The 20,468-nt window shown below is 35.7% G+C and overlaps 1 protein-coding gene across 5 annotated transcripts in view; it reads left to right on the forward strand.

Annotated features, from left to right (window-relative positions):
* Window positions 1-20,380, forward strand: part of CCNT2 (cyclin T2) — a 45,711-nt gene extending 25,331 nt beyond the window's left edge. For 2 of the 5 annotated variants that reach the window (XM_049889225.1, XM_049889227.1), the window contains exons 3-9: window positions 169-297; window positions 1,924-1,984; window positions 4,625-4,687; window positions 8,034-8,079; window positions 9,748-9,911; window positions 13,515-13,585; window positions 14,110-20,380. In XM_049889225.1, coding sequence (XP_049745182.1) covers window positions 169-297; window positions 1,924-1,984; window positions 4,625-4,687; window positions 8,034-8,079; window positions 9,748-9,911; window positions 13,515-13,585; window positions 14,110-15,537 — 1,962 coding nt within the window. In that variant the 3' untranslated portion in view covers window positions 15,538-20,380. The other 3 variants (XM_049889226.1, XR_007518083.1, XM_049889228.1) reach the window with 3 other exon arrangements.
* The last annotated feature ends 88 nt before the right edge of the window (window positions 20,381-20,468 follow it).

The following is a 20,468-nucleotide window of genomic DNA, read 5'->3' on the forward strand; positions in this document are numbered from 1 at the left end:
TTCTGTTTAATGAATAGCTTAATTAAAATTCTTTTATGAATCTTGTCATAGCCCAACTTGCAGTTCATATTATTAATATTACATTCCTTTCCTTGCACACCCCTCCCTTAGAAAGTAGAGGGTTTTTCCAAAATTTGTTTAAGTGACCAAATTTTATCTTTTCTGCAGATAATATCACCCACTGCATTATTTTTGGCTGCAAAAGTGGAAGAACAGGCTCGAAAACTTGAACATGTTATCAAAGTAGCACATGCGTGTCTTCATCCCCTAGAGCCACTGCTGGATACCAAATGTGATGTATGTAAAGTCATGTTTTTTTTTTGTTTTTCTCTGAAATTTGAAACTATTTCATAATTTGGGCCAAATAAAAATGTAAAGCAGTTAATGTTAACCATCCAAATGCTGCTTATTTTTATTACCACTTTAGAAACGTAATACCAGGAAGCAATCTGGCGGAATCATGTTTTATGTATGTTCATGAACTTGAATGCCATTCTGAATCATATAGGGCTTTGATTCGAGGTACTTTGATTCAAAGGTACTTTTAAGTGTTTCTCATTTTCCCATTGATCTTCACAGCAAGCCTGTGATATATTTAGAAGGTAAGTCATATCACCTACATTGTTCAGGTGTATATGAGACCAGAGGGTAAATAATCATTTCAGATTAAATTGCCGGCCGATATAGGAATAGAAAACCTCTGAATTTACCTCTAGACCAGTAATAAGTCTTTTTAAAGAGTCGTTCCTTTATTAATACATACACGCTGTTTCTGATAAATGAAGATGCATTTTACCATACATGAATGAACAGCATTTCATTAGTATTTTAATTTTCCTAAAGGGTAATGTTAGTTTCCAAACAATTTGTTATCAGCAGGCTATATTTGAAAGCACCATTTAAAAATTTTCTTATATTTTCTTAAAATCTAGGCTGGAATTCTGTGCCTTTAAAATAATTTTTTGGCATAATTATTATAAGTGGGTTACTTAGGACTAAGTCTAACTACCAGATTATATTCATTCAGTTTGATTTGGGACAAATTTAAGGTTCAGATTAATTTACACTTTGGCAGAAGTATGTCTGATTTTATTACTGGCATGTTTTATCCTAGATGTTGGCTTTAACAGAGTAAAATATTAGTGTAACCATTGAATAAATATGGAATTTGCGATTATTCAAAGGTGGTTCTCATAGTTCCTGTTAATGTTACAAATTCAGAATTATTTCTAGTGAATACTTTAGGGTATTGTGAAAATAATAAAAATATGTTTTAAATAACAGCTCAGTTACCTTTCCAAAGGGGAGCGTCAGTAAATCGAAACATGCTTTCAGTCTCTGGTTTAGCACTGTGTCCTTATATAAATGAACATTTGTGTATGATATATAATTTTCTCACCACCTTAGTTAATTGCCCTGATCTAAAAATGGGATGGCTGAAGTTTTTCATGCCCTTTCTTCCCAGAGTGATTGCAGTAGGGGAACAATTTAAGTTTGAAACTGAGGGGAAAGGTCCTCTGCTGTTTACGTTCCCATGGGTGTGTGATACCTTATTTTGGCATTTGTATTGGAGCCCTGATGACAAAGTAGTTAAAAAGTGCCCAGCTGCTAACTGAAAAGTGGCAATTCAAACCAACTAGCTGCTGTGCTTTTCTAAAAATTAACCTACCACCTTTCATATTGTCTTTAGGTTTTTGTTTTTGCTTTGTTTATATTTCCTATGTATTAGAAAGTAATTCAGTTTGAACCTGTTACAGAAAATAGGTTTTCTCTATCAGTCTCAGTGTATTTCCCTCATATTTTCAAACTATTGTGGTTCCTTGTAATAAATCTGTAATTCTTGTGGGATTTAGCAGTCCCATAGATTAGTAATAGTGCTGTGTTTATCTGAAGCATTTTAATATTATTATTTTTACATGACAGGCTTACCTTCAGCAGACTCAAGAACTGGTTATACTTGAAACCATAATGCTACAAACCCTAGGTAAGTACTAATATTTTTTTTTTTGCATGTGTTGTTTGGTGCAGTACTCCAAATAAATGAATATTTCTGGAATGATTTCATTATTGAAGAAAGTTGTTTTAAAACAAGTTTTGGGGTTAGAATAGTATTGTCTGGTTATTAGGAAATCATTTTTCTAAAGTTTAAGTTCAATTCTAAAGTTTAGAATTAAAGTTCAGAATTGAAGGGTAAACATAGCCTTCCCTGTGATTACTTAGGTTTCTAGATAGTTGGGTCACCCACCATAACTACATTTTTGGATTCACTCAGCCCAGGTACTGGTTGGCTCTGATGTGCACTGGAGAATAAAATGGTTCTTTAGAACTGTTGCTTATGATTGTAATATGTATAAACATACACAGCACTGCTTACTCTCCTAGAGCTTACAGTTAGTATTTAATGAATATGGCACACAGTCTTCAATGTGACAATAATTATTTAAATGTTGACCATCCTTTTCTAAAAGTTACATCTTCATATGCAAGGTTCTTGCAACTTAAGTGATCTCTAAAGATGATTTCTGGAGAAGGACATCATCCTTGATAAAGTAGAGGGTCAGTGAAAAAGGGGAAGACCCTTAACGAGATGGATTAACACAGTGGCTGCAGTGTGGGCTCAAGCATAGCAATGTGAGGATGGCGCAGGAACGGGCAGTGTTTCATTCTGTTGTGCATGGGGTCACTATGAGTTGATGGTACCTAACAACAAGAGCACATCACTTTACTGATGAGAAAATTGAAGCCTAAGAAGGTTATGACTTGTCTAAAGTGATGTAGTTAAATAGTGGCAGAGTTACCATGTTCAGATATTCTTATAAAAAACTGGGCACTCCTCCCATGTTTACTTCTGGAAAATTGAGCAGGTTATGGTGGGAAGAATAATGGGCTTTGGGAAGATCTGGGTTTAAATTTGTGGGTCTGTGACTTCCTTTGTAAGCTTAGGCAGTTTCTTTACCTGTTTTACCTCTGTTCTGTTTATGTGAGGTGAAATAGTAATACTGCCTTCCCTGGTTGAATTTGAAAATGAAAGACAATGTATAAAAAAGTTTGCCACATAGTAGATGTGTCATTAAAAAAAAAAAAACAAACCTGTTTCCATCGCTGATTCTGACTCATAGTGACCTATAGGACAGAGTAGAACTGCCCCATAAGGTTTCCAAGGAGCAGCTGGTGGATTTGAACTGCTGACCTTTTGGTTAGCAGCCAAGCACTTAACCACTGCACCATCGGGGCTCCAGGTGTGTCATAAGCAGTCATTATTAATTATGGTAGTTACTTTTATTTATTATTCAATACCCAAGTGTTGAATGGAAGTGTGATCGTCAGCACAGCTTTTCATCATGACAGTCTTTTCATTACAAAAGTAGCTTGTTTGAAGTTTTTATAATATAAAGGATATAAAAAATAAAAGCGAGAATCTTCCACTTAATTCCCTCCAAGTCTAATGATTTCACATTAAGTTATTGTTTTATTATATAAAATATATAAATTTATGTGTATAATGGGAAAGTTAGACATTTGAGTGATGAAATTAAAAATAATTATAAACTGCTATTATAAAGTTATTTCATTATGTAAAATCTTTATATTACATCTATATTATTTATGAAAGATTCTTAAGCAGGGAGAATGAATACTATTATTTTAAGGGATACATTAGAATTTAGAGGATATACCTGTATGGCCGCCTTTTAAATTATTATTTTGCAGGTTTAATTACAGTAGAAACAGACCACACAATAACATGATAAACCCAGAATGCTTATTTGTTAGGATTTTATTCATTTACTAAAGTGAAGGTTCTAGATTGGTCTTTACTTTAAAATGAGAGAGAGAAAGTCAGTCCCCCTCAAGGGTTTATTGGATACTGAAAGCTTTTCAACATTTCATCTTTGGTTTTAGCAACAGTGATTTAATGAATCTTGAGACCTAAATGGTTCACTTGCTTTAATGATTTTAATTATTAATGAAATGTAGTTGTAAGCAATCTGGTTGAGACTCTTTGATCTAAGGCATAATAAATAGATAGCTCCTGTTGAGTCAGTTACAACTCATGGTGACCCGTGTACAATAGAACAAAATGTAACCAGGTTTTATGACATCCTCACGATCACTGGCACTTTTAAGTTCATCATAGTAAGAAAATTTAGAAGACTATGTCATTTTAAAAGCGCCATTTCTACCACTGGAGTCCAAAGGTTATTTTTATGAAAATTTTTCCTTTCACATCTTCTAAAAAAAAAAGGTTGGGAAACGTGGTTGAATTCTCTGAGGGAAATTAAAATGGTGGGTCAAGCTTAATATTTGCCATGATTTTAGTTTGTTTTTAACTTGAGGACAGTCCCACTTTCATTACAACTTAATTTTAAATAAATATTACCCTTGTTCTTCAGCTAACTTTGATACCTATTTTCATAATTGGGACAGTGTTTTTGAGAGGAGATAATTTCTTGTCATTGGAGGTATAATGAGTGTATGGAACTAATGAAAAGCTTTAACTTTGTCTTTGGTTTTTTAATAATGAAGAATATAGTAATCATCTGTGGTTGTGTGATGGATGGCATTTCTCAGGCAAGTATTGCAGTGATAAGCAATTGGGGAAAAAAAGTGCTTTTCGTTTCAGGTTTTGAGATCACCATTGAACACCCACACACAGATGTGGTGAAATGTACCCAGTTAGTAAGAGGTAAGTAGTCCCTGAAGCTTTTAAGATGTGTTAGTGCTTTTAAGTTACCTGTAATTGATTTATATGCTCTTTTGTGCTTATAGAGTTTTGTTAAGCTTTATTAAAATGAGGGGAAGTGTTATTTTAAAGTATAATTGTTTACTTTTCTGCATCTGCCTATTCCTCTAGTTCTGTTGTGGTTCTTCTGCCTGGTGAGTTAGCCTTCTTTAATCTTAGATGAGAGTCTCATTTCGTTAAAAAATTGAGGGTTTCCAAATCTTAGGACTCCTCCCAACCCCCACCGGGCTGTGCTAGTCCTATTTCAGTTAACTTTTAAATTGTGGGCCAGTAATACATAGGTGCAAAAAATAATATTAATTTCTGGTTTATGCTGAATTTTCATTGACTTCTTGAAGAATACCAGTTTTAAGAATTTTGAGGACAACTATAAATGTTTCAGATGAAAATTGTGCTTGTTAGATTAGTCATTTTTGGAAATGTTTTGCCCATATTCATTTGAACAGAATTAATACATTTTTAACATTCTTTAGCATTACTAAAAAATGGTTTCCTTTTTATATATAGTGAGAAAATAAATACAGCATGATACATAGTTTGTGGTGTGCCTGTTAGACCTTTTATAAACAGTAGAAGTTTTTGCAGTAGTTGACTGCTTGTAAAGCCTGTGGAACATCTGTCCCTCCTGTTAATGAATCCTGTGTATCTGTTGTCGCATCCCTACAAATACTTCCTACACAGTCGCATGTTGTTATGCTTCTTACTTCTGCTTTCCTGTTTCCTGTTTGAAGTGTATGCACTAATAGCAACCACTTGGGACCTGTAGCGTGCCTTTTTCTGTTACTTTCTTTTTGAAGATGAAATTTTGCAGTTTCATTCTTTTACCACCAGACTTCTTTAGGTTTATCCTAATTAAAATGGGTAAGACATTTGAAGATCTTTTTGTTTTGTTTTTTGTCTTTACCTAAATATTCTCACATTTTATTCATTCTAAACTGAATTCATTTTATGCCCAGGTAGGATTTTATTATATTAATGACTGCATTCAAAAACAAAAAAAAGCTGTTAAGAACTGGACCTCTAAAATTCCACTTACGTATTTGGTGTCTTTTTTTTTTTTATCTTAAAAGCACATGCTGTGATTTGTAAGGTGTAACATTTAATTATGGTTTCCAGCCCTTATGGTTATATAAATGTATTTCATAGCACATTTTTATCCCCAGTATCACAGTATAGTATAGAATTATATAGATAGCTAAGTGTAAATGTTGAGTTAAGGAAAAAAGCTTAGCGTAGTTAAGCTTGGTCAGAGTAACAGCCATATGATTTGCTTCAAATTGAGCGCCTGTTGAAGGAAGCTATTGATATTGGTTAATATGTATATTATTTATATATTTTTAACTTAGGAAATGAAACTGGGTTTTCAGCTTAGTATTCTTGCTTGAAAGAGCCCTGGTGGCACAGTGGTTAAAGCACTCAGCTGCAAATCAAAAGATTAACGGTTTGAACCCACCATCCGCTCCAAGGGAGAAAGAGGTGGCAGTCTGCTTCCGTAAAGACTGTAGCCTTGAAACCTCTGTCCTAGAGGGTTGCTGTGAGTCAGAATTGACTGGACAGCAATAGGTTGTTTTTTGGGTTGTTTTTTTTTTTTTTTTAATTGTGAAATTTGAGTCCCCTTCTTTGAAATTCTTTATAAAAGTTTAATACTTCCTGTAAATGTTCTCCTATATCTAATGAATCTAGAGGCATGAGGTCATTTCATCAACCAAAACAAAATATTTAAATCTGTTTTTTTTTTGTTGTTGTTAATGTTTAAAATGTGACCAATTCTTAAGAGTGTAAACCATATATATGTTGAACTTCATTTTGTCTCACTAACATTTCAGAAAACTGTTTTACATCTCACTCCATTTAAAAAGCATTCTTTCATGTTTGGTGTCTCTTTTTTTTTCCTTTATTACAACTTCCAGCTAACAAAGAACGTTTTCCTCTGCGTTATTCCTCTGTTGTACAGTGACTGTTCAGAGGTCTTTGAATTTAGATACACTCCTAGGTGAAAACTCCTACAGCAATTTAAAATTATTTTTCCTTCCTTCTCTACAAATTTTAGTGTTTGGGTGTGGAGAACATAAATTTGGTTTCTGTAAAGTCCTTTTTCCCTCCTTCGGAGATGAAAAGATTGGTATTATGCTACTTCACTGTAGAATTGGCTGATGTCATTTTACAGGGACCTTTCACTTCTGTGATTTCTCCTTCCCTCCCCACCAGGAAAGAATGCCATACTTAAGTCACTGCCTACAAGACATCTGATACTTTGACCCTCTTCCTTAGCACAACTCTGCTAAGCCCAAATCCCTTTTGTAAAACCTTTGTTTTGGTGATCCACAGGGGTAGCAGGGATTACAGGTGCCAAGGATAAAAAATAGGAGTTGGAAAGGAATTTGAGGCCTATTAGAAAAAGGGTGGAGGTGAGGTGAACTGATCCTAGGTGAGCAGAGGGGAAAGGTATGTCAGTGATTATGAATGTAATTGAACAAAAGGGGTATTAAAGCAAGGGTATCATCCCTCTTGGGAAGAACAATAAGAGACAGCAGAAGGGGGGTGGGGAACAAAACCGTTTTCAGTGTCTAAAGAAGCTAGTTGTTAAAAACTGCTTTTCTGCTGGGGACCACTGTTAAAGCATCCTTATTCCCCCCTAAAGTATCTTTTATAAACATTGTCTTTAATTGGATTCTGCAAATAATTATTGTTTTTAAATAATACAGTGGAGCTTCATGTATCTACACTTTTAAGATGTTTCTAGGTTGTTTATTTTCTGTTGATGTTTAGTAGCATGGTGAAAAACAGCAGTTCTGAGTTTTGGGGGGTGGGGGTTTGTTTTATTTTGTTTTCTTTGATGGAAGTACTTAAGCCAACTTAAATATGATGACTGAGGATTAAGTCTGGCAGGCAACTCTTTGTATTTTGTATTAGACTTCAAAATCTTCTCTTCTTCTTCTTCTTTTTTTTTTTTTTTTTTTAAATCCAGGAGAATGCTTTATTGCACCTTTTAGCTGACTAGGTGCTTAACTTAGTAACAAGTTTAGCCCTTGTAACTGGCTAGCTAAAAGCAAATCGGCTTGTTTCTCAGATCTTTGGGGGATAGCAAGAAACATTTGAGTGAATGTTGTTGAAGATTTTCAGTAGTATAGAAAATGATGGCGCTCTTGTGATATTTGTAAGTAGTAAGTAAAATTTATTTTTTTGTGTACAAATCTTTGAAGTTTTTGTTGTGTTGAGAGCTTTTTTGATGGTAGCATGTTAAAGCTGATAGTATCGTTTTCGTTTTTTTTTTTCTCTTTTCTTACAGCAAGCAAGGATTTGGCACAGACATCCTATTTCATGGCTACCAACAGGTTGTTATCCTGACCCTCTTTGTTGCACTGTTGTAGCACACTATAGCTTCCTTTAATGCAGGGCCCCCTCAATGTGTCTCTTACCCTTGTTGCAACAGGAGACTGGACCATCTACTGTGGTGGTACCTTCCTGTTTGCTTTGCGGTGTATTGTACAAGGGACTTTTGGCACAGAGGGGTTAAATGCACAATGTGAAGTGTAGTGGTGCTTTCTGATGACATATTCTCGATTTGTGAGTGCATAAGTCTAAAATTGGTAGCCTGAATAGCAGCTAAAGATTACAAAGAGCTAAACTTAACGTAGAAATTCGAGCCACTTGGTAAGTATAAAGCTATTTCTAGTTTACAATTATAGTTAAATGACAGTTTTTAAAAATTTCACCTTGATCCAACCCTAACCTTAAAATAGTCATTTAAGTTTTTTTAAATAAAATTTACATAACTTGGGGTTTTTTGTTTTTTGTTTTTTTTTCCCTGTTAAATATCCACTAGTAGTAAACTAGAAGTAGTCAAGTCCTATCATTACATGGACTTGCAGAAGTACAATTTTACTTTCAAAAACTTCCTTTTCAGTTTACATAAAGCAAAGTGTGATGGCTTTGTGGTTGACCATTAAACATATTCATCAATTCTGAAACTGAACTTGAAAATTAGTTTTAAAGAGGCTTTAATATATATTATTCTGTTCTAGATTGATTATATTAATGATTTAAGTTTGTTTTTTAAATGGGTCTTCGGGGAAGAGGGAACCAAACCAGCTTTGTATCGTCCCTAATTTCTTTTGACATTAAGAAGTTTTATTAAAAATTTTAGATTGGCAAATACGAATCTGTTTTCTTAGATACATGCTTTTGAGATTTAACCTCTATTCTTTGTAATTCTGAACAAAAAAAAAAGACAAATTAAAAATTTGGTTAGAAAAGGCCAGCTGTGACGTGTCATTTTTGGCATATAGTAGAGAGAAAAGTAGTATTTTTTTAATATTTAGCAACATTGGGCCTGGAAGCTGTTCAGCAAAAGGTAAGTTTTCTTTGTGGTTTGCCGAAAAGAAAACGGGGTTTACATAGATAGGTGTTAAATTCTCTTTGACTTACTTGAGAATTTTGTTGGTCATAAGAATGCTGGTTAAGCCACACCAGATGGTATAACCCCTGATCATGATGTGACATTAAAATTACTTTGTCAGTTTTATATAGTCTTCTGTTTCTTTTTCTTTACATTTCGCCATGAAATTACAAAAGAAACAAAAATACTACAGAAGAATTCAAAAAGTGTTGTGCTTATATATGTTACTAAATTGTGATTATTGAAAATATACACTAACTTGCCTGATTTTTATAAATAAAGACAAATACTTTGAATTTTGGTCCAAAAACAAATTTTTAGGAATATTGATGTACTAGTAGTATTGATAAAATATTATATATAGTAATAATAACCTGGAGAGTAAGGGCTGGGGTACTTCATAATCTGTATAGGTATTTCAGTACAGAATTTTTATATAACTTACAGTGTTAGCTTTTAATTTAATAAAATAAGGCTTTGTACTCGACTTAAAGAAGAAAACTTACCATTTTGTTTTTGCTCTGATCTTACTGGTAAATATTTTTCTTTGTTTTACATGTATGAATTTCTATGGCTGTTCATTTGCAAACCTGCTCTACAACAGTCTACATCTTACAACCTTCTGTCTTCAGTACAAACCAACAGTGATAGCATGTGTATGCATTCATTTGGCTTGCAAATGGTCCAATTGGGAGATTCCTGTGTCAACTGATGGAAAGCATTGGTGGGAATATGTGGATCCTACAGTTACTCTAGAATTACTAGATGGTAAGTAGAATCAGGAAACCCTGGTGGCATAGTGGTTAAGAGCTAAGGCTGCTAACCAAGAGGTCGGCAGTTCGAATCCACCAGGCGCTCCTTGGAAACCCTATGGGGCTGTTCTACTCTGTCCTATAGGGTCGCCATGAGTCAAAATTGACTCAACGGCAGCAGGTTTGGTTTTTTAAGTAGAATCAAGGCTTTTAGAGAAACAATTTTTTTACATTAAAAATATTTCTTAAGCTTTTTATTATGGAAAAATTCTCTACTTCTGTATAGGTTTGAAAAATAGTAAATCCCTTTGCACCCATTGTCCCGTTGATTCTGCCCAGTTCAGCCCTGCCCCTAATTTGATGCTAAATCCCAGATGTCGTTTCATCTGTTAATATTTCAGCTTGTATTTCAAAAGACTCTTTAAAGCATAACTATAATTATATAAACAAATGAATAGAGTGAAGATAAGAATTCCTTAGCCTAAAGAAAAAAAAAAGTTGAAGGTATATTAACTGCCACTGAGTATCCAAAGCCCTTTCAGTACTTTTCACAGAAATATGGTCAATAATGCTGTAGGTTGGTAGTGCAAGTATACCTACTTTAAAATGTACTAATTTTGTTGAGTTTAAAATGTGTAGAGTCAAAGTTGGGTGTTAACTCTTCATATTAATATAAAATGTGAAGCAGTGAGCTAAAGGGATTTTCAGGGTGCCATAATTCTTTGCTTGGTAGTGCCACTGACGACAAAATGTATATTGTTGCCTTGCGTTAAATATGAAGAGACAAGGAAAAATTGGGGATACAAGTTCTGTAAATTATGAACATGGAATTTGGGGGTGTCCTGATAAGAAAGTAATTTCTCTAGCTGAGAAATAAGAGAAGCTGGCCAGAGATGGGAGATTTTGGGGGGTATTAGAACATTTTAACCAATACTGTAGATTTTGGAAAGAAATAAGCTATCTAACTGACCTAAACTGGTATGTCAGGTTTTTAGCTTTTTGGGAGAGGGGGCTTTTCCCAATTTCTTTTACAAAACGAAGTTAATGGGAAAACAATTTACATCTGTTGCTTCTGAGGACGTCTCTGTTACATAAAGTGAGAGACTCCTGTAGCTTTGAAATGTGATCTTCCAATAAAATCTTTGATGTTTTTTTAAAATAGGGGTCAGCAAACTTTTTCTGTGAAGGGGCAGATACTATTTAAGGGTTTTATGAGCCATAAGTCTCAGTTGCAATTGGTCCATTGCAACTGGACAGCTCTGCCATTGTAGCTGAAGAGCTGCTATAGATAATTTCTAAATGAATGGGTATGGGGTACACAAAAACAGGTGGCTAGGTCCATTATTCATTTGGGGAGCAATTAAATAGGAATCTTGGAAACTTAACACATTGAGAATTTTACCATATTATGTCATGTAGTCGCCTTTTCTGCTTTGAGCACTGAAAAAATAACTTAAAATTTAAGATATTAAAATGTTTCGGAGCCCTGGTGGCACAGTGGTTAAGAGCTTGGCTGCTAACCAGAAGGTCAGCAGTTCCAATCCACCAGTTGCTCCTTGGAAACCCTGTGGGGCAGCTGTACTCTGTCCTGTAGGGTCACTCTGAGTCAGAATTGACTCCACAGCAATGAGTTAAGATGTATCAGAATTTTAGTCTGGTGTCTGAAGCATGGAAACCCTGGCGATGTAGTGGTTAAGTGCTACGGCTGCTAACCAAAGGATTGGCAGTTGGAATCCACCAGGCGCTCCTTGGAAGCTCTGTGGGGCAGTTCTCTGTCCTATAGGGTTGCTATGAGTCGGAATCAACTCGATGGCACCGGGTTTTGGTTTTTTGGGTCTGAAGCATCAGTGTTTACTGAAATAACTTACTAAGTGTTCCAAAAATGAGACTGGCTTAGGAAACTTGACCTAGCTGTAAGGTTTTGTTGTTGTTGCTGCTAGTGCTATTGTTATAATGATTAATAATAAACCCCTTATATATTTCTTTGTGTTTTGGATTTTTCTGTATATTAATTCTGGGTGAGAGGGACCTCTTGTTTTAAGCACCACCTTCTTGATTTTTGTGCATGTAGCTAATTACTTATGTTAACAGTGATTATTTGACAGATCCTTTTTCTCCTCTGCTATAAGTTTTAATAGAGTAGGAAACTTAAGAAAAACAAAGCTTACATTTGTGCTGGCTGTGTACCAAGTTGTGGCCCAGGAACTTTACGTGCATTTTTTGACAACTCATCTGTTAAAGAAATTGAGTCAAAATAATTACATTTTGGACCCAAAAGTATCATGAATCTGCTAGATTTACTAGGGTCAGAGTAGAAACATGGTCTTTTTTTCAGATGAAGAACCGGAAGTCCAAGCATTAGGTTTTCTTCCAAACTAGATCAAAAAGCTCATAAGACTTTAGTAGAGAACATCTGTGAAATTGTCATAGAAATTGCATCTTGAGAAATCAGTGGCTAGGTTTCTGTTCATGGAGTAAGTATTAGCACGCCTTTTCACAGGTTAGTTTTTGGAGAGTTATCACAGCTTGTGAACTTAAAACGGTGTCAAATTATGTATGGTCACTGCTTTTTTGAGAGAAATTCTATACTGTATTAATTGTCAGTCTTCACATTTGCCTAGGGTAGTTTTCTTTGGGTATTTTTCCTGACCAGTATTAACAAGCTTATTACCGTTGTCTCTACTGAAAAAACAATAAATGAATGTGTATAGTCTCTGCTGAAGATCCACCCTGCACCTCCCCACCGCCCAGTATTGGGGTCAAATTGGCATTTGGTTAATACTAAGTGATATTCAGATCATTTAACTAATATTAACATTTGTCTTGAGAGTAGCCGATAACTTTATTAATACTATTTTGGGGTGTAGAACTATATACCACTTTGGAAAGGTGGGTCATCTCATTGTAGTCCTAACTTTAAGAAGAGATTGATGTAAAAATATGACCGGGGTAGAATATTAATACGTTGATAGTGTTTATTGCTAGGATTTTTTTTTCATTTTTTTAACATTTAATTATGAATTTTAAAATTAAAATGCAAAACAGTTCAGAGTTTCTTAATCCAACTTCTGCTAATGTTACATAACAATATCATTATCAAAACTAAGAAATTAACATTATTTCAATACCATTAATTAAACTACAGATTTTACTCAGATTTCCCCAGTGTGTTTGCCGGATTTCTCCACTGTAAAATTGCTATTTTTTCTCATTATAACTAATAAATATCTTGGGAGAGATGATGTTGAAATTATACAAATTCCCTGTTTTTCTTCAAACGTTTGCCCACTAATTTTAAAGAATCCGCTGATGGCTGTTGTCTACAGCAGTTAGTACTGTGTTGATAGCCTAATGGAGATTTTCTATTTGGGGAGGATTTTATTTTTAATGCTCATAAGTTTTCTAGAGACTATAAATTAACATAATATCGGGGGGTAGGGGGGTAATTTTTTTTTTAAAGGATTTCAGCTTTGAAAACAACCAGTTCAGAGCTGTGTCTACTTCTGAATAGGAGGTAACAATGAAGTAGATGAAATCATGAAATTCTTTTTTAATATTGCCCACTGGCAAGAAATACATAAGACACCTTCTAAGTTTTAAATTTAAATTTTATTTTTAGAGCTAACACATGAGTTTCTACAAATATTGGAGAAAACGCCTAGTAGGTTGAAGAGGATTCGAAACTGGAGGGTAAGAGAATTGGTAGGGTTTAACAGAATACCAGTTTGTCACTGATCTAACAGTTATATTGCTAACCAAATTTTGAAATTTTGAGTTAAATATTCTTCTTTCCCAGTGTTCCTAAATAACTATAGTATATTAGACTCATAAGTTTTATACACTTAGTTTATTCATCTTAATAGTAACCCTGTCAGGTGGACTTTGTATTTTATACATTTTCCTATTTAATTCTGATAAATTATGATGGAAGTATTATCTTCATTTTACAAATGGGGAAACTAATGCATGGAGAAGTTAAATTATTTTCTCGAATGCTGAAGTAAGATTTAACCTGAATCTGATTCTAAAACGAGTGCTTTCAACTTTTTATAGCTTTCTATTGTGCCTCTAATAAGACACTTTTTTACTGACAACATAAAACCTTGAACCCCAAGTGTTTATTTCCATATATTTAATATCGAGTTTTTATAAGCAAAGAAATCTGTATTAAATTCCTTTGCTGTCATTGCTTCTTTTGTGTTTTATTCAAATAGGCTAATCAGGCAGCTAAGAAGCCAAAAGTAGATGGACAAGTATCAGAGACACCGCTTCTTGGCTCATCGTTGGTCCAGAATTCCATTTTAGTAGATAGTGTCACTGGTGTGCCTACAAACCCAGGCTTTCAGAAACCATCTACGTCAGCATTCCCTGCACCAGTACCTCTAAATTCAGGAAATATTTCTGTTCAGGACAGCCATACATCTGATAATTTGTCATTGCTAGCAACAGGAATGCCGGGCACTTCATACAGTCTGTCATCACACCAAGGATGGCCTCAAGATCAAGAGTCAGCAAGGACAGAACAGATATATTCCCAGAAACAGGAGACATCTTTGTCTGGTAGCCAGTACAACATCAACTTCCAGCAGGGACCTTCTATATCACTGCATTCAGGATTACATCACAGATCTGAAAAAATTTCTGATCATTCTTCTATTAAGCAAGAATATACTCATAAAGCAGGGAGCAGTAAACACCACGGGCCAATTTCTGCTGCACCTGGAATAATTCCTCAGAAAATGTCTTTAGATAAATACAGAGAAAAACGTAAACTAGAAACTCTTGACCTGGACGTAAGGGATCACTATATAGCTGCCCAGGTAGAACAGCAGCACAAACACGTGCAGCCACAGGCAGCCAGCAGCAGCTCCGTAACTTCTCCCATTAAAATGAAAATTCCCATCACAAACCCTGAAAAGCCTGAAAAATACATGGCCGATAAAAAGGAAAAGAGCGGCTCACTGAAATTACGGATCCCAATACCACCCACTGATAAAAATGCCAGTAAAGAAGAACTGAAAATGAAGATAAAAGTTTCGTCCTCAGAAAGACACAGCTCTTCTGATGAAGGCAGTGGGAAGAGTAAGCATTCAAGCCCACATATTACCAGAGACCACAAGGACAAGCACAAGGAGCACCCCTCCAACCGCCACCACACCAGTAGTCACAAGCACGCCCACTCACACAGTGGCAGCAGCAGTGGTGGCAGTAAGCACAGTGCTGACGGAATACCACCCACTATCCTGAGGAGTCCGATGGGCCTGAGCAGTGATGGCATTTCCTCTAGTTCCAGCTCTTCAAGGAAGAAGCTGCATGTCAATGACGCACCTCACAACCACCACTCCAAAATGAGCAAAAGTTCCAAAAGTTCAGGTAGTTCATCTAGTTCTTCCTCCTCTGTTAAGCAGTATATATCCTCTCACAACTCTGTTTTTAACCATCCCTTACCCCCTCCTCCCCCTGTCACATACCAGGTGGGCTACGGACATCTCAGCACCCTCGTGAAACTGGACAAGAAGCCAGTGGAGACCAACGGTCCTGATGCCAATCACGAGTACAGTACAAACAGCCAGCATATGGACTACAAAGACACATTCGACATGCTGGACTCGCTGTTAAGTGCCCAAGGAATGAACATGTAATCATTTGTTTAGGTCAATTTTTCCTTTACTTTTTTAATTTAAAAGTTATTAGAATGGAGAACTTCCTCCTGACCTAGCAGTGGCAACAGCTGCCGTTGCGGCCACTGCTTCAGTGTTTGTAAGTGCTGCTTTATTCTTCATTCTGAAAAGAAGAGAGATTGTAGTAAACAAATCTTTATCTCCACATATGATAGTGTTATAAATACTGTACAAGCATGGAAGGTGCAAAACTCAGTATTTCCACAATTGCAGCTAAGAACATTAGGATGAATGGCTGGCTGCTTCTAGGAATATGAGATGCCTCAAGCATTCGTTATTTATAATTTGAATACTGTAGCAAGTTTTTTGTTGCTTGGCTTTTGAATGAGTGTAAATTGTTTTCTTTTGTGTATTTATACTTGTATGTATGACTTGCATGTTTCGATGATAAAGGGATAAAACAGTATACTGACAACTGTTTACAAGAAAGTGGAGAAAAATGTACATACATTTTTGTATGTTTAGATATTACCGTAAATACTCAGGATTGGAGCTGCTTGTAAGTATAACAATATACAGAATAACTTTATTTTATCTTGTGTTGGAGTCCATCACTAATCTAAAGCAAGGTGGCACTTTTTCATGTTAACCTTAAACTCTAGGCCTTACTGGAAGCCACTGAAGGGGGTCACTTCAGTACCGGATGGGTATGCAGTGCCACGGACGGTCGTTCATACTGAGGCACTGAACTTTTGCCCTCAGAGGTTCTGACCAGATTGGCTGCTGAAATAGCCCCTAGTTTTCTGAAGGCTTGAAGAGGAGAAAATAAAGTTTACATTCTCTTGATGTGAAGTGCATTTAAATGTTTGTTGGCTTGTTGCAGTGCTATAAACAGAGCTGTTAATAATGGTTATGTAGGTTATTATGATTTGGAAACTGAATTCACGAAAACTTACACAGTGAAGCATTAGTACTTCTTTTTTTCTTAAACAAGGAACTTTAACACTACATGTTGTAACAGTAAATGGATTGCTTTTCTTTAGCATTCAGAACGACACCATATTCTTAAACATACTCCTTCCCTGAAGTGTGTTTGTGTGTGATGCCGTATTTCTTTTTCAGGCGAATGCAGTCTTCCTTATAAAAATGAAATAAAACCTATTGCTCTCTCAATTCTTTTATATATTCTGAGAATAAATAAAAAGATCACTGTGCATTATACCTGTATTTGTAACTTCTGGTTGTTATCAGGAAACTCAGCCTCCAACTTAACCACTAGTGGAGGTTTTACATTTGTACATCTCAATATACTCCTGTTGAGGTTTGCACAGTCATCTGACTTCTGAACAAATGACAGACTAACTTGTTTAAAGTTTCTGTTAGATGCCAGTATATGGCTCTGGTTTGTCAGCTAATCTTGAATTTATTCTGTGGTACATCTTCAAGCTGTTGAGTGTCTTTGAGCTGGGCTGAATTCAACTTCTACTGAACTGAAACCTATCTTCGTTTTTCCTCTATGTATATGAATTATTTTTGTTACAAAGCCACTGATATGTGCACAATTGTAATTTTACTCAAGCGTGTTCCAGTTGTAAATACTAGAGTTTAATCCCGTGTTTTATTTAGCAGTTATGTAATTTACCAGTAGTTATATAATTTTTTTAAGGTAATTGTTCCTTCTTTCGTCAATTTTATTTCAATTTAGGAGAATAGGAGCCTATTTCTAGGGACTTTGCCTAGCTAGCATGTCCTAACATTTGTTTTCTTGTCTTGCATAACTTTACTAATCTTTGTCATTACATGTAACTTTGTTGCTTTGTATGGCATAATATTGTATCCATAAACATAATTTTGATAACAGTTATACTTTTACAGTGGTACATAATCCAAGGACTAGTGTAGAATAAAGCTGAGTTCAAGATGAGGGAGGGAAGGGTTTTGTTCTTGGTTAAAACTTTAGATGTGAAACCTCTAAGAAGCTATCATGTGAATCGAGATAGGGTTATTGTTCTACTGTATAATTGGGAATGATAATACCAGGAATTTTAATAAGATTTTGTAAAGCTATTTGAAAAGTAGTGAACTTATTTTCAGTATGACATAGAAAACAATGTGAATATTTAAGGTCTGTGACTAAAACTTCACTAAGAATTTGCAGAATTGTTTTGCAATGTGGGAATAAAGGTAATTTTGTTGAATCTATATTGGTGCTAATGATGGACAGTTAAAAAAGGTAGCTAGTGTATATTGTTATGGGTCAGTACTTACTATTAGTACTTCCAAAATTGAATCTGAAATGCTATGTATTCACTTTTCACTCTGTAAATGTAATTCTTTACAATAACTTTATTTATTAAAGGGCAGCCAGTTGTAATTTTTACAGGATTGTGTGAGCTATTCAGACTCATTAACCTCTGAACAGGGTATTAAGCTTTCAGAACTACAGTGGGGATAAATATGGAAAATCCTTTTAAGGTTCATTTCCATTACATGAAAACTTATAATTCATATTACCATGAATTTGATTTAACCATCTCATTTGCATAAAATAGTCATCAGCCTGGTCCCAATAGGCTCAACCAAAGAAAAGACTCCGGTGAATGGACGTTATTACTGAGTCTTCTTGTAAGTAGCCATAAATAAACCAAAATAGTATCATCAAATTTAGGTATGAAATTCCACATGTGCTAAGTACTGTTAAGGTGATACATTTTGATGAGATTTGCAAAAATATTTGAAATATTAAAAAGCATTATCTTTAAACATTCTATAAGAGAGTGATTCATTTTTAAGTTGCGTTTTCCCCAGATCACAGGCTTGTTATCTTTATGCAGAAGCATATTGCAGAGAAAGGCTTTACTTCTGCCTCTTTCACCTTATTCGCCAACAGTGAGCTGTGTCCCTAATTACTTGCCTTGTTGTTGTTGTTGGGTGTCATCAAGTCGGTTCCGACTCATAGCAGCCCTGTGTACAATAGATCAAAACACTGCCCGCTCCTGCGCCATCCTCACAGTCGTCCTGTGTTTGAGCCCATTGTTGGCCTCCACTGTCAGTCCATCTTGAGGGTCCCCCTCAGTGTTTGCTGACCCTCTTGCTTTACCAAGCATACTTTAAAATATCAAGTTCTCTAGAACCAAATAAAAGGTGTTTATTCACAGAAACATTCTCAAAAGCCTAATTTTACAAAACTGGTGGTGGTATCCTTCAGTGGTAAGACTTTGCATACTTTCCTGGTTCCTTTTTCTTGTTTAACCTGAGATCCATTTCTTGTTGGAAGTGTTTAAATCCTGAAAAGTCATGTGATTATCCCTAGGTTTGTCTTTGAAAGCAGTTGCATGTTCATCTTGATCTTCTGTATGTATGCAGATTCATTCTGGTTAAATTTTTTGTATTCAGAGTCATTTAAAGAAAGTTTCGGCCATGATACATGGTTTTCATGTGGAATGTCATGAGGGACTTACTGCATTACTTTGTCCCAATGGGTTGTAATTGCATAGGGAACTGGTACATTTTTTGACCTTTCTTATCCTCTTTGAGGAAACCCTGGTGGTGTAGTGGTTAAGAGCTACGGCTGCTAACCAAAAGGTTGGCAGTTCAAGTCCACCGGGGTGCTCCATGGAAATTCTATGGTGCAGTTCTACTCTGTTCTGTAGGGTTGCTATGAGTCGGAATTTACTCAATGGCAACAGGTTTGGTTTTGGTTTTTTCTCCTCTTTGAACTAAAGAAATGACTAGCAAAGGTCTACTTCAGAAAACCAAATTTAGAATGTTTTTCTTAGTTACCAGATTCCTTGCTTTAAAAGCATTTCAAGTACATTTTTTTTGTATTTGAGAATTTAAATTGATGATTTTTATTTCTTAACCAACCTTTGAAATAAACCACTGCTTATATATGCATGAATATCGTGTACTCTGTACGTACCCTGAGTTGATTAGATGTTTCCGGGTTTTGTGTTTAATATGGAAAGAGGTGAGATCTATAAAAGAAGACAGCTTTATTCTCAAGATATCTTACCTTTCGGAAATATCTAAATGAAAAGCAATGTTTCTTGCCTACTACAGTGCTTAAATTGCTTGGTGATTTTTAGTATCTTGTTGGAGAAAAATTTGAGAGCTCTTGTTATGAAGACTCATTGGGTATTTCTGGAAATCAGGAAAGCTGGCGGCGTCTACCCCCAGAGGCTTACTTGGGAGGGAATATTTTACTGCATTTACCCTGCTGAAAGATCAACAAATCCCACTCTCGAGGTTAACTGAGCTCACAAGATGAAATGTGCTGATGTCATGTGCCCACTTGTTTATCGTAGGCTAGTTTAAACAGGAATTCTCGCATTGGAAAAGCAGCACGTTATGCCCTCTCCTGGGACGCCGGGTTATACTGATGTGTTAATTGGAGAATTCAGAGCTACATTAATATCTGAAATCAGTGAGCAGTTTGATTGTCGTATGCCCGCCTGTGTGTAAGCCAAGTGATCAGAAGTTTGCTTGTTTTGTGAGAAAAGTTTGAAACACACGTCTTTACAGTAGGGATGATCTTGCCAGTGGGACTAGAGCGCTTCGTGTTTTGGGTCTGATACTATGCGTCCAACTCTTCTCCACGGTGTTGATTTGGGCCCAGCCAGCTTTTGCCTCTGTGACTCCCCTTTTTCTATTCTATTATTTACCAGTATCTATTCTGCTTGACAAGGAACCTTGAGGGTGCAGTGGTTAAAGTACTGGGCTGCTAACCAAAAGGACAGGGGTTCAAACCCACCAGCTGCACCACGGGAGAAAGATGTGGCAACCTGCTTCGGTAAAGATTTACTGCCTTGGAAACCTTATGGGATCGCAATGAGTCAGAATCGACTCAGTAGCACTGGGTTTGGTTTTTCTGCCTGACAGGTTCTTCAGGTGATGAGTTGACAAGATAAATTGAAGGTTTATATGGCTAGAAGTAATTCTCATAAAGGTGA

The sequence above is a fragment of the Elephas maximus genome, chromosome 6, assembly GCF_024166365.1.
Source record: "Elephas maximus indicus isolate mEleMax1 chromosome 6, mEleMax1 primary haplotype, whole genome shotgun sequence".
NCBI classification, from domain to species: domain Eukaryota; kingdom Metazoa; phylum Chordata; class Mammalia; order Proboscidea; family Elephantidae; genus Elephas; species Elephas maximus.